We start from the raw sequence: 11,887 nt of genomic DNA on the forward strand, positions 1-11,887 counted from the left end.
GAATATTTAAAAGAAAAAAAATTAAAAAAGAAAAAAACAAATGATCAACGAGGGATTAAAACAGCAAATGTTCTCTTTATATTCTGTATGGGGATGACTCACATTGTTGACCCTTAATCCTTCACAAAAGGGAAACATTTCCCTGTAAACAACTGTCACCCTTTAACACATCAAATATCGAAACTCTGATTTCGAAATTACGATACAAGAAATAAATTTGTTGTTGTTATAAATAAAATTTAATCTTATAAAATTAAATTTAATTTCAACAACAGTAAAAAAGGAATAAAATAAAAAAGAAAAAACAATGAGTTTAATATTCTAAAACAGCAATTACAAGACATTTGATTAATTATACACGCAATATCAATTGTTATTTTTAATCTATCTGTTTAATCAAAAGAGTATGTTAAGGGGTGGCAGAAATGAAGAATGAAAAGAAAAAAAAAATAAAAATCATTCCACTCGTTGATCTCCGTTTAACAATACCTCCGCGAGTGGAGTGTTGAATTCGAGCGTGTAGCAAGTAGTGGCGCGAAAGGGATAGCAGAAAAGAGAACAGCTGGATTGTATTGATCCGCGCTCGAGCGTTGGCGTAGGGGTGGTTCGGCCGACCCCGGCCTCGCTTACCGCTACTGCTTTTCACTCGGGGTAGAAGAGGGGCCGCCTCGATTTCTCCTAGTCTACTATTAGGTATAGTCTCTCTCTTCGGTGTTATGTCATTGCTTTGTCGCATTGTCCGGATAGTTCCATCGAAGTTCGCCGCCGCTACATCGAAGAACACGCTGCCCACCATCTCTACAACGCTTCTTTGCCGGATCTCATTATACGCTCTATGGATCATCGCGAAATTCGGCAATAATTAAGCGGTTATCGAGGTGTTCCGATACCGCGCTACGATGACGGTGAAAATCTCGACGCGGTACGAATTCTTTTTTTTTTTTCCACCCCCTGTGAAGATTCGATTAAAATATTGAAATCGGGTCATGTTATCTGTTTTCGTCCCTTTCTCGTCGGCGGTGTTTATTTTTATACACAGCGCTATTACATTGATCGGATTTTTTTATCTTATATGACAAGTTATTCATTGGTAAAGAGAGAGATTCGAATTCTTGAAGATTGAGCAGATATTTTTCGAATGTGGTTTTCGAACGACATTTCCGATGGCCACGTGTTTCTAGGTCTATGTGTGAGTTTGGTGTATTCGATGCACGGGGTCAATGTGTTCTTTGCATATGGTTTACTAGATAGAGTTTCGATGTTGTTATATGATGATCATTATAGAGGGATTTTTAATTTTTATCCGACAAATGTTTCTTTCATAATTTAATTTGTTTATTAAAATTGATCAATGATCCAAGAATTTTTATTATTAATTTTTATCATTAATCACTTGATTAAACCTATAATTTGTGTGATGCGAAATGACATGCAATGTGTATTTTTTTTTTTTAGTGTACGAGAGACACACCAAATTGCCGAAGCGCAACAAGAAAAAAATGCAAAACTACGCGAAGCATTTGGCATATCGGAATTCTTCGTGGAAGGAAGTAGCCTAGATCCGGAGAGGCACGCGCGCGAAGCTGAAGCAAGAGCAGCAGCGAGCAAAGTGTATGAACTAGTACGAACACCAAGTCCAGCTCCGGACACAACGTCCGCTCCGGAAAAGAAGAAACGAAAGCGGTCCGCTAGTGCAATCAAAAAAAAAAAGGGAAAGAAGCACAAGAAGGAAAGGTAAAAGACAACGTAATGGTGCACGGGTCAATGAAGGCTGGATTCGTTTTAATTTAATTGCAAATAAATGGAGAAGACAATGTAAGCACAGATAGAAAAAGATTAAAATAATTATATTATTATATTGTACTATGGTATATTAAAAAATTAAATATATTGTATACTATAGTGTATCAGTAGTATTATAAAGGTATACTACAGCATACTATAGTATAGTAGTAATGAGATAGTGCCTAATATTGTGTTATATTATAGTGCAATGTAATGATATACATGTGTAGCTTGATTATTAAGCAGAAAATTAATATTATTGCGCTATATGAGAAAAAAATATACATGAATCCAGGCTTCAAGACCGAACGGACATCCCCCTGTAGTAGCTCCTCTCCTCCCCCGGTTAATTATTCATTTACCGCAAGTTCCACACTCGTTCATTTGCTTACTACACACCTCTTGTCAGATACTGACTCATGACTCACCTACTATTTCATGTCCCATACACCTTTCTCTGTTTCAAACAGAACTGAGGAGGACTGAGTGCCTACCCAGTAGGCTCAGTAGGTAAGTGTGGTCGTCGCGTCTACTTTCAAAAAAAAAAAAAATAATAATAATAAATAAATAAAAATAAAAAGCACTTGCAAAAATAAAAAATGATATAAAATCTCTGCATTAAGAAAAAAAGAAAAGATAATAATTGAGTCTATATTTTTAGGTATTTGTCTTAGGTATTATAATTAGAGGTAAATGTTTGCTATTTTACTAGAATTCATATAATATAATACTAATAATTAATAAGATTTTATTTAAAGAAAATGCAATAATATAAAAAAAAAATAGGCAAACATTTACTTTAATATACATATAATATATACAAAATATAGTCGGGTTTTTTAAACAAATAACGTATAATCTGACGCGTAAATCATGCATTTCTATCTTTGTTGTTGTTATCGATAAAGCTTGTTGTTAATGTCATCTCTCTATTTTTTTCTGACAAGTCCGTCCCTATCGATGGTTATCAAGGTAATGCTAATCCCATATTATATCAATACTCCTCATATTTTGTATAATCGTCTTTTGTAACTTTTGAAAGATGTGGTTTTACATAATATACTTTATTCCTGATTTATTCAAAAAAAGATTTCGCAAAATCTTCTATAAAAAACCAAATCTTTCAAATAACTGATTATGTAGTCGGTTTGTTAGCTATAGCCCGATATTGTGACATTCACCTGTATATGTATCGTTGTATTTATATTTTTTATTATTTAATTTACTTAGGATTGCAGTGAAAAATTGAAAAATATATATATACAATTTTTCTATTTTTTTTTTATTTATTTATTTTTTTTTTTATTGATATGTATTCAAAAAAATACACACTGCATTTCCTATACATATACATATATACATATATATCAGTATAAATTAGTTTCTATTTTTTTAATTGAAAACCTTATCCAGATGCTGAGATAGATTAATGCAAAAATTTCGTCAAAATTTCATCGCGTTCTCAATTATTATTTTTCGGATTTGTTACTTTTTAATCGAATATATTGAGAGCAACAGGTAGCTTGTATCATTAGAATAAAGTATTTGTTTCACACACGGATACATTGTACTACAGCTTTCTTTATTGTCAGCACAAGGTATGCACTTGTCGACAGGAAGACGTCCACTGCAAGAATTAAAAAACTAAATATTATTAATAAAAAAAAAGAAAAAATTAAATTTGTTTTCAGTGAAACATTTAGAATAACTATGAATGAATTTCCTAGGTCGGAATCTCCAAAGGCTAGCAAAAAGAAAGAAAAATCTAAAAAGAAAAAAAAGGAGAAGAAACATAAGAAGACTGAGGCTAGTTCCTCTGACAGTGATTCTAGTGAAGCTTCAGATGATAGCAGGTAATTAAATTTTTAAAAATTTTTTATATCATTTCTAATTATTACACTTATTTATTAATATAATTTATTAATATAATTAATTATTTTTAATAATTAATTATGTTTTTAGTTCTTCCGAAACTGAATCGAAGAAGAAAAAGAAAAAGAAGAAGAAGAAAGCCAAAGCAGAGACAAAAGAAAAGCATGAGGTAGGAAAAATGATGCTAAGGAAACAAATATGAAAAAGTTCTATCTTCCTCTCTATTTCTATATATATACATATTTAATTATATATATAAATATATAACTATATATATATATATATATATACTTTAGCACGTGGAACAGGAGCATGTGACATTTAATTTCCGTTCATATTTTTCTCCTATTAGTTGTTAATTGAACATTGGATTTTATAAAATATTTTGTGTTGCTGCCTAACTTTGAATAAGCATGATTCATTGCTTGTTTCTGTAAAGATTTTTATCTGATTTCAAGTTAACAGTCATTATTTCAAAAGTGTAAATCTCAGTATTGTTTGTAATTATCAGCGCCATTTGACAGGATATATTCCCTGAGTGAGTACCAGATATGCCGCTACTCAATGTAATAATAATTTTGTAATTTTTCTATTCATATAAAATTTTGCGATTGTTGTTGCCTTTTCACTCATTTTGTGTCAAGCACTTTCATATTTATGAAAAATTATCGAATAGGAGACTGCTTGTTCTCTGGTCTAGGTGCAATGCAAAGAGATTAATATTAAAGTATACATAATATTCACATTTCAACTTATAACTTTTATTTCCTCAATTTTATTCTTTTCTGAACACATTTTAATCTCCAACCAAAACACTTTATTCATATTGTACTAGAGTGAATGAGCAGACTCCAGAGAATCTTTGAATAAATATAATCTCTTTTTTTTTTATCCTACTGACAAGTACATATGCATGATCGGTGTTCACTAGATAATTTTGTCTAACATAATAATCCATATTGTTCTTCTTCTAGAAGAAAAAAATAGCCATCAAGAGGAAGCATCAGTCATCTGAGAGTTCGTCAGATAGGTAAATTAAATAATTTTGAAATACAATTGTTTTCATAGAGAGTAATTTTATATATTATATTATATAAATTTATTCAATATTTAGTTCCCCAGAGAGGCCGAAGAAATCTATGAAACATGACAAAGTTGTTGAAAAAAATAAAAACGATGAGACAGAGAATACAACAAAAGAATCTCGATCAAATCGTTCACCAAAGAAACAAGAAAAAGGTCGAAACGAAACTCCACCGGTTAAAAGAAAAGATTCTCCTGTTAAAAAAGTTGTACCAGAGAAAAAGGATAAATCACCAATTGTCCACAAAAGTCCTCCCCCAAGACGACATAGATCACCATCAAGAAGTAAGGTTGATAGAGGAAGATCTCCTAGAAGATATTCAAGGTCACGACGAATTAGTCCTTCACCAAGAAGAAGAAGAATCTCGAGATCTCCGAGGAGATATAACAGATATTCTATATCTAGAAGTAGAAGTCGATCGAGGTATGATCGTTATGGATCACGGCGGAGATTGTCACCTCTTCCTAGACGTAGAAGATCTGATTCTCGACGGAGATCAAGATCGCCTAGGAGACAGAGGGATAGACGGGAAAGATCTAGAGAACGTCGTAGAAGTCGCAGTAGAACAAGAAGTAGATCTAGACGATCCACCTTGAGCTACTCTCCTGTAAGAAAAAATCCGGAACGATACAGACACATATTAGAAGAAAATAAAAAACGAGATCAAAAAAAGAATCATGATAACAAACGGAAATCTCGATCAAACTCCAAAACTAGAAAATTGCGAACAATTACTCCAAGAGTTAGATTGCGTTCTTCGAGTGAGGATGAAACCGATATAGCAGATGATGAACCCAAAGCAGAAGATGAAGAAAAAATTAAAGAATTGCATACCTTGAAACGTTTGCAGAGTGGGTTAGCTGCAAAAGCTAGAGAAACTCTTGGAAAAAAGGTAATAAGTCCTACGAAAATTAAAATTGAAAAAAAAGAAGATAATATATTGGATATAGCTTTACCAAATGAGCCGCCCAAAATAGTACAAAATACTATTGGTCCTATACAAGAAAAGTCTAAGTCAAAATCACCTATATCTCATTTACCTACTATTCAGTCTCCAGTATCTAGCAGATCACCTTCGCCAGCATTGCCATTAACGAGAGAAGAAGCAGCTATAAAAATACGATCTCCTAGTGAGTCACCTCCTCCTTTGCCACCAGTCATAAATAAAATAGAATCAAGATCACCGAGTGTGACAGCTAAAACTAATCATCGATCAAAGTCTCCAAGTACTTCCAAGAAGAATTCACCAATTATTTTAAGGAAACATTCGTCACAGAGCAAATCATCCTCACATTCACCGCCTGTATCTATTTCTCACAAAGATACTACTATAAAGTTACGTTCTCCAAGTGAATCTCCACCTCCGATTACGAATAATAAATCGAAGCAAAAATCTGTTTCACCAACCGCTTCAAAAAAGAGTTCCCCTGTTTCTAGAAAGCATTCTCCAAGAGATAAATCTTACTCCAGATCGCCTTCCAAGTCGTACACGAGATCTGTATCGTTGGAAAAAAGGTCTTCCAGATCGCCTCAGCGACATTCAAGATCTATTTCTACAGACAAGAAATCGCGCTCTGTTTCGAGGAGTAAAAAATCAACATCTCCTAGACATAGGTCTTCAACATCACCATCGAGATCTAAAAAATCTCCTAAATCCCCGGTGAGGTCAAAGAGATTAAGCAGATCAAGGTCTTCTTCAGAATCGAAACGTTCCATATCTAGGTCTCCATCACGTTCAAAAAAATCTTCGTCTCATTCTCCGGAAAAGTCCAGAAGTAGAACGAGGTCATTATCAAAAGGATCTAGAAGTCGATCTCTTTCAAAAAAATCTAGAAGTAGATCTTTGTCAAAAAAGTCGCGTAGTCGTTCATTATCAAAAAAATCTAGAAGTCGATCACTTTCTAAGAAGTCAAGAAGTCGTTCGCGATCGTTGTCTAGGATATCACGAGATAAAGAAAAAAGAAGTCATAGCAGGAGTAGTTCACGTTCTTCTTTAAGGTAAATAAGTAATCTGTAAAATATATATATATTTTATTTTTTTTTATAATAAATTTGTTTGATATAATCTTTTTTTATATTTAGTTCGAGGCATAGTCGCAGAAGTTTCTCTAGTTCATCCCGATCATCAAGCAGTGTTTCTAGTAGGTCTTCTCGTTCAACGTCTAGCAGTTCTGTTTCTAGCAGATCTCGTTCTCCGTCGATACCTCGACGTCACGGCTCACCTAGCTTTTTAGATAGACGTCGTATTACAAGGTAGGTATTATAGAATGTAATAGTTTCGATATCGTAGCCGCAGGAATTACAGCGCACCATGCCAAATTTTGTAAGCCCACATCGTTGCATCGATTGTAGAAATGTTTATCTTCTTTCAATATTTATTTTTTTTTATTTCTGATTTTATTTTATTTTTTCGTTATTGATGTGCCTTTTTCACGATTGAAATATTGATTTCTTTAAAAAATTCAACAAGCAATTTGTAAGCGACGATATCGATAAGTTTTCAACGATTCGTATGAATATATTTTTTTTATTTATTAATCTAATGCCATTTTGTATTATGTCCTACAGGGACAGATCGAGGGACAGACATAGAAGATAAAGTTATGGCTTCGCACAGATGTTTCTATTACTTTCTCATAATTATAATGTAGTAGCTAACATGTGATGCATATCACATCAATTTTATTTTCATAATAAGTAAATTAAAAAAAGAAAAAAAAAGAATGACGCAGATTTAACTGCATTAAAGATTAGTTATAATTAATTATGTATAAACGTAAAAAACCGTGTCATTTAATAATAATTATTCATGAATATTATAGTACATTGCAACTTTATCAGTATCGCTTCAGTAATTTTCTAAAAGACTATTATTGACACACGTAAACTTCTACATTATAAATGCGTTCGATCAATGAACTCCATTATTTGTGTTATATAAAGTGATCGTATATTTACTCTATCGCACCGATATACGAATTTTATTTCAAGTCAGTAAAGTATACTTATGTTTGTATAATTTTTTCTTCCCCTTTTTCATTTGTATGTAATCGCTTAAGATAATCTACAAATATTGTGTAGAAGTAGCATGTGTGTATCTTCCTTATAAATTATTGTAAATTAAATATTTACAGTAGAAATTCTCTTTTATTTTATGTCAGTCACAAATAAAATGTATTTACTGCTATGAAAGCAAGCCTTTTTCTTTAGTTCTCGATATACATATATTTTTGTTCGTTGTGAATCATTTTTAATTGACTGCCTTCCTTTACCAGAGTCAAAAATAAGGTAAGTAACGCATTTTTATTTTTTTTTGCATGATATTTTTGTTGCATTGCATGATTTATTTCGCATGTTCTTTTTTTTTTTTTTTTAATTATATATTAACATTTTTTTATATAATATTAATTTATTTAAAAATAATATATTTATCTGAATATTAACAAATGTTGCGATGATCACAATATTGACAGTTATTGATTTTAGCGCCAGGAAACGACCAATTCCATATCATCGACCTACTCCAACACCACCTTCGTCACCGAGTAGTTCAGATAGCAGCAGACATAGTAATTGGTCAAGTCCAAGTCATCGATCAAGTTGTTCTCCAAGTCGAAGTCCATCATACACACGTTGAAGCGATTAAGCGGATTCTTAAATACTCGACGTTCCTTTTACGTGTCAGATTTGGAATGGCATATATCGTGAAGATCCATTGATGCTTTTTCATGTTAAATCATGTTTGTTGAAAATTGGCACGAATGTAAAAAAAAGTTTCATGTATTTTTTTGTATCAAATAGATACAAAGAAAATACGCCATTCTAAATAGTGCATGATCTTTAAGTCTTTGTAAATTCATAATATGCATTTACATGTCTGATCTCGTAACTTAATAATACTCACTGATGATAGTACATTATGATATCATCAGCTTCAGTATTAATATATTAATATTATTGCTCCATTTTTATTTTAATTAGGCATTAGGAAAGAGTGATTTTAATGTACTTACAGATTGGTATTTATATTATTATTAATCTGATTATTATTAGGATAAATTTATTATTAAAAAAAAAGTCAAAGATTTAAATTTATCTATTACTTTTTTTTTAAATTTTGCAAATCTTTTTGAATAAAATTAAAAAAAGTTGCAAAGGTAATCAGATGAGATATTTTAATAATATTAATATGCAATGCAATATTTTATAATATAATTATTTTTAGAAGTACATTATCATCATATCATTGAATTGCATCACGATTTCATGAATTTTTAGTTTTTAGTTTTCATGAAGTTTTCATGACATTTTTTTATAGATTTATATATGTCTAAATACTTCAGCAATAAGAAGGCAATGGTGACTATAAGCATCATGAACTGTTGATTACAGCTTCTTGAGATCTCGCATTATTCAAATAACAATTTTATTATTTAAAAATTCATTTAAAACTACTCTAGTAGTTCTGCGTCCGCGTGATTATTTAATCATATAATTGTTTGTTATACAAACATCAGCTAGTCAAATTTTAGACATTCCATTAATTAAAATACTAGAACATCGTACGAATTAATATTATAATTTTTCAAAGAAGTAATAATTGATATTTTAGTGCAATGTTCTATATATTTCTTTTGTATATAGAATATACAGTATATAGAATATTATTGTGCATAAATGTAGCACTTTGCTCATTTACTATTTATTTTACATATTAAATATTCAGTAAATTGTTTATTTATTTATATGTCTCTTTTCTAATTTACATATTTATTTATTTATTTATATCACGAATAGTTAGTATTTATCAATTTTAAAAATAAGAAAATTGTATAAAAATAATGTTAAATTTTTAAAGTTTCATTTACTGGCAATACTCAATTTACCTGAATACTAGTCAGAAAATTTTTTTTTGGCTGTAAAGCCAGGCAGCATACTAAAAGACATAATTAGATTAGTCTTGATTATTCAAAGTTAAGTCTTGAAAATATATGTATAGGGTTAAAAAATCATATTTGAGAAGTCTACATTGTTTATAGTTAGGAGAACTATGTAGAATTAGCTCTTGCATAATGACTGACTCACTTTTAAAAAAAAAAAATAGTCAATTGTTATGGCGATGCAATATTAATTTTGTCATGATGCATATCTTTGAAATAAAATTGAAACATAAATAGTTATCATACAATACTTATTTTATAGAATTAATATAATAACTAAAAAAATTATTTTATCATTTGTGTTTTACATTATAAAATTCTAATAAAATATGAAGTTATTTATATGAATAGATGAGAGTAAAAATTTGTTATATTTTGCACACCATGACTCTTGACTTTAATATTTATTATTCATAATTTACGGCCATCAAATGTTACCATCGTTGAAATGAAAGAAATTCTGATTATATCTGTAATATACTCTGTATTGTTGTTGTGTGATTAAATTAAAAAGCTTAAAAAATTGCCTTTTTGTTTCACAAAACATATAAAATTTATTTGTAAATATCTTTATACATTTATAGATGATATCTAATTCAATATATATAACTCAATATATTTCAATTTTTAAATTATATATAATATATAATAATAGCATAATACATTAAAAATTTTAATATAGGAATGAAATTATTTACAGTTATAATATATTATTATCCTTACCAAATATGGACCCCAATTAACTAATCATCTCTTTTATATTTAATAACAAATGTTAGCACTAAATTTACATTATTATTTTTTTATTCCAGTTATTTTTGATTGTTTACTCCGTTGCTGTGCAAGATATATAGCCCAAAAGAAACCAATAAGATTTACCACAAGAACACGTAACTAAAATCATCAAATATATATTAATTTTTGAAATTCTACAAATTTATAAATATATAATTTTATTTTAAGCATTTTGAATTTTGAAAAATTTAATGGATTCAACTTACAATTGGTGGAACATATTTTAAGTTAATGAATTGAAGTAATGTTAAATATTTTAAATTTGCAGTAATTACTGGCCAATATAAACTTTTCATTTGTTTACATGCATCTTTATGTGTATTACCCTATTAAAATTTCAATTCAAATTATTGAAATAAAATTAAATATATAATTTAACTTAATAATAGTATACTTAATAGTATAAGTCAATATATAAAATTATACAAGCAATCAAAATAAATTAATATGTATAAATTAATAAATTATACCTCAAATAAAGATAGCATGTATAATGCTAATGCTTGGTAACAGGGTGTATATAAACATCTTTCTACTAACAAAAGCATAAGAGGATTTCTTACAAATAATTGTATATATGTGTAAAAATAATGAGGAAGTGGACCTCCAAAGATTAACCTATAAATAATAGATAATATCTCAACATAATAAAATATTTTTTAATGGAATATCGAATTATAAATATGTAGTTTTATTTAAGAAATTGAACTTATAATTTACTTATATTTACCCAAAAAGAGCAAATGCGAGTAAACTATCTTCATTAAGGTGTTTTACACCAGAAATTTTTTGTGACAAGAAATTTCCGAGAGTAGCGATAATACAACTGAAAAAATAAACAATATTTTCCTAAAATATAATTTAAAAATTAAATTAAATTAATGTTTATGCAATATACCTAGTAATTGCTTTAGTTTTCACTGGGCTAGTGTAAAGTCGCTCAAAATAAGCACTGGTAAGTTGAAGAATTAAATTTCTAGGTTTAGATAAAGCCATTTTGTTCGTTCTATTCTTTTACGTTGAATAATTAATAATTGAAATTTAAATATAATATTTTATAAAAAAAAAATCGAACGACCTGATGAAAGCAATAAGAAAAAATATATTATGAATGCTATATGTAAATTATTAAAGACAATATACGAACTTAATTAATTTTGAATTAGATATATAAATCTTGAATTTATAATGAAAATATTACAAATTTATTAAAATATTTGATTTATTAATAATTGTATTATAATAAAAAATGTTTATTTTATTATAACAACTTATGATATTATAATTGATTTAAAAATTTTTTTTTTCGTTATATAAATTTTTATGTTTGATAAATCGAAAATGAAGTAAAATATTTCTAAGATAAACTAAAGATATATAATAGATTTTTAATCATTTTTTTCGTATAATT

General features: G+C 29.0%; 2 protein-coding genes across 8 annotated transcripts in view; one reads left to right on the plus strand and one right to left on the minus strand.

Annotated features, from left to right (window-relative positions):
• Positions 1–8,504, plus strand: part of LOC102679937 (serine/arginine repetitive matrix protein 2) — a 13,649-nt gene extending 5,145 nt beyond the window's left edge. For 3 of the 7 annotated variants that reach the window (XM_006609668.2, XM_031515235.1, XM_006609669.2), the window contains 7 exons: positions 1,456–1,734; positions 3,513–3,638; positions 3,748–3,826; positions 4,632–4,687; positions 4,772–6,739; positions 6,824–6,994; positions 8,228–8,504. In XM_006609668.2, the coding sequence (XP_006609731.1) occupies positions 1,456–1,734; positions 3,513–3,638; positions 3,748–3,826; positions 4,632–4,687; positions 4,772–6,739; positions 6,824–6,994; positions 8,228–8,378 (2,830 nt within the window). In that variant the 3' untranslated portion in view covers positions 8,379–8,504. Of the gene's footprint in view, positions 1–699; positions 923–1,455; positions 1,735–3,512; positions 3,639–3,747; positions 3,827–4,631; positions 4,688–4,771; positions 6,740–6,823; positions 6,995–7,309; positions 7,934–8,214 lie in introns of those variants that run through there. The other 4 variants (XM_031515236.1, XM_006609672.2, XM_006609671.2 and 1 more) reach the window with 4 other exon arrangements.
• A 1,700-nt stretch (positions 8,505–10,204) lies between these two features.
• LOC102680419 (peroxisomal membrane protein 2) lies at positions 10,205–11,572 on the minus strand. The gene is made up of 5 exons (XM_006609673.2): positions 11,375–11,572; positions 11,207–11,302; positions 10,947–11,094; positions 10,683–10,802; positions 10,205–10,575 (listed from the first exon to the last, which is right to left on the minus strand). The coding sequence occupies exons 1-5, from the start codon at positions 11,470–11,472 to the stop codon at positions 10,477–10,479; spliced, it is 561 nt and encodes a 186-aa protein (XP_006609736.1). The 5' UTR covers positions 11,473–11,572; the 3' UTR covers positions 10,205–10,476.
• Positions 11,573–11,887: the final 315 nt, after the last annotated feature.

Source organism: Apis dorsata, unplaced genomic scaffold (assembly GCF_000469605.1).
Source record: "Apis dorsata unplaced genomic scaffold, Apis dorsata 1.3 scaffold_59, whole genome shotgun sequence".
NCBI classification, from domain to species: Eukaryota; Metazoa; Arthropoda; class Insecta; order Hymenoptera; family Apidae; genus Apis; species Apis dorsata.

What these genes read in the sequence shown, in the direction of transcription:
- LOC102680419 (XM_006609673.2), bottom strand. Translation starts at nt 11,472, where the DNA reads ATGGCTTTATCTAAACCTAGAAATTTAATTCTTCAACTTACCAGTGCT. An exon ending in AAAACTAAAGCAATTACTAG is followed by an intron (nt 11,303 to 11,374) that starts GTATATTGCATA and finishes TTATTTTTTCAG; the next exon opens with TTGTATTATCGCTACTCTCG. An exon ending in CTCGCATTTGCTCTTTTTGG is followed by an intron (nt 11,095 to 11,206) that starts GTAAATATAAGT and finishes TATTATTTATAG; the next exon opens with GTTAATCTTTGGAGGTCCAC.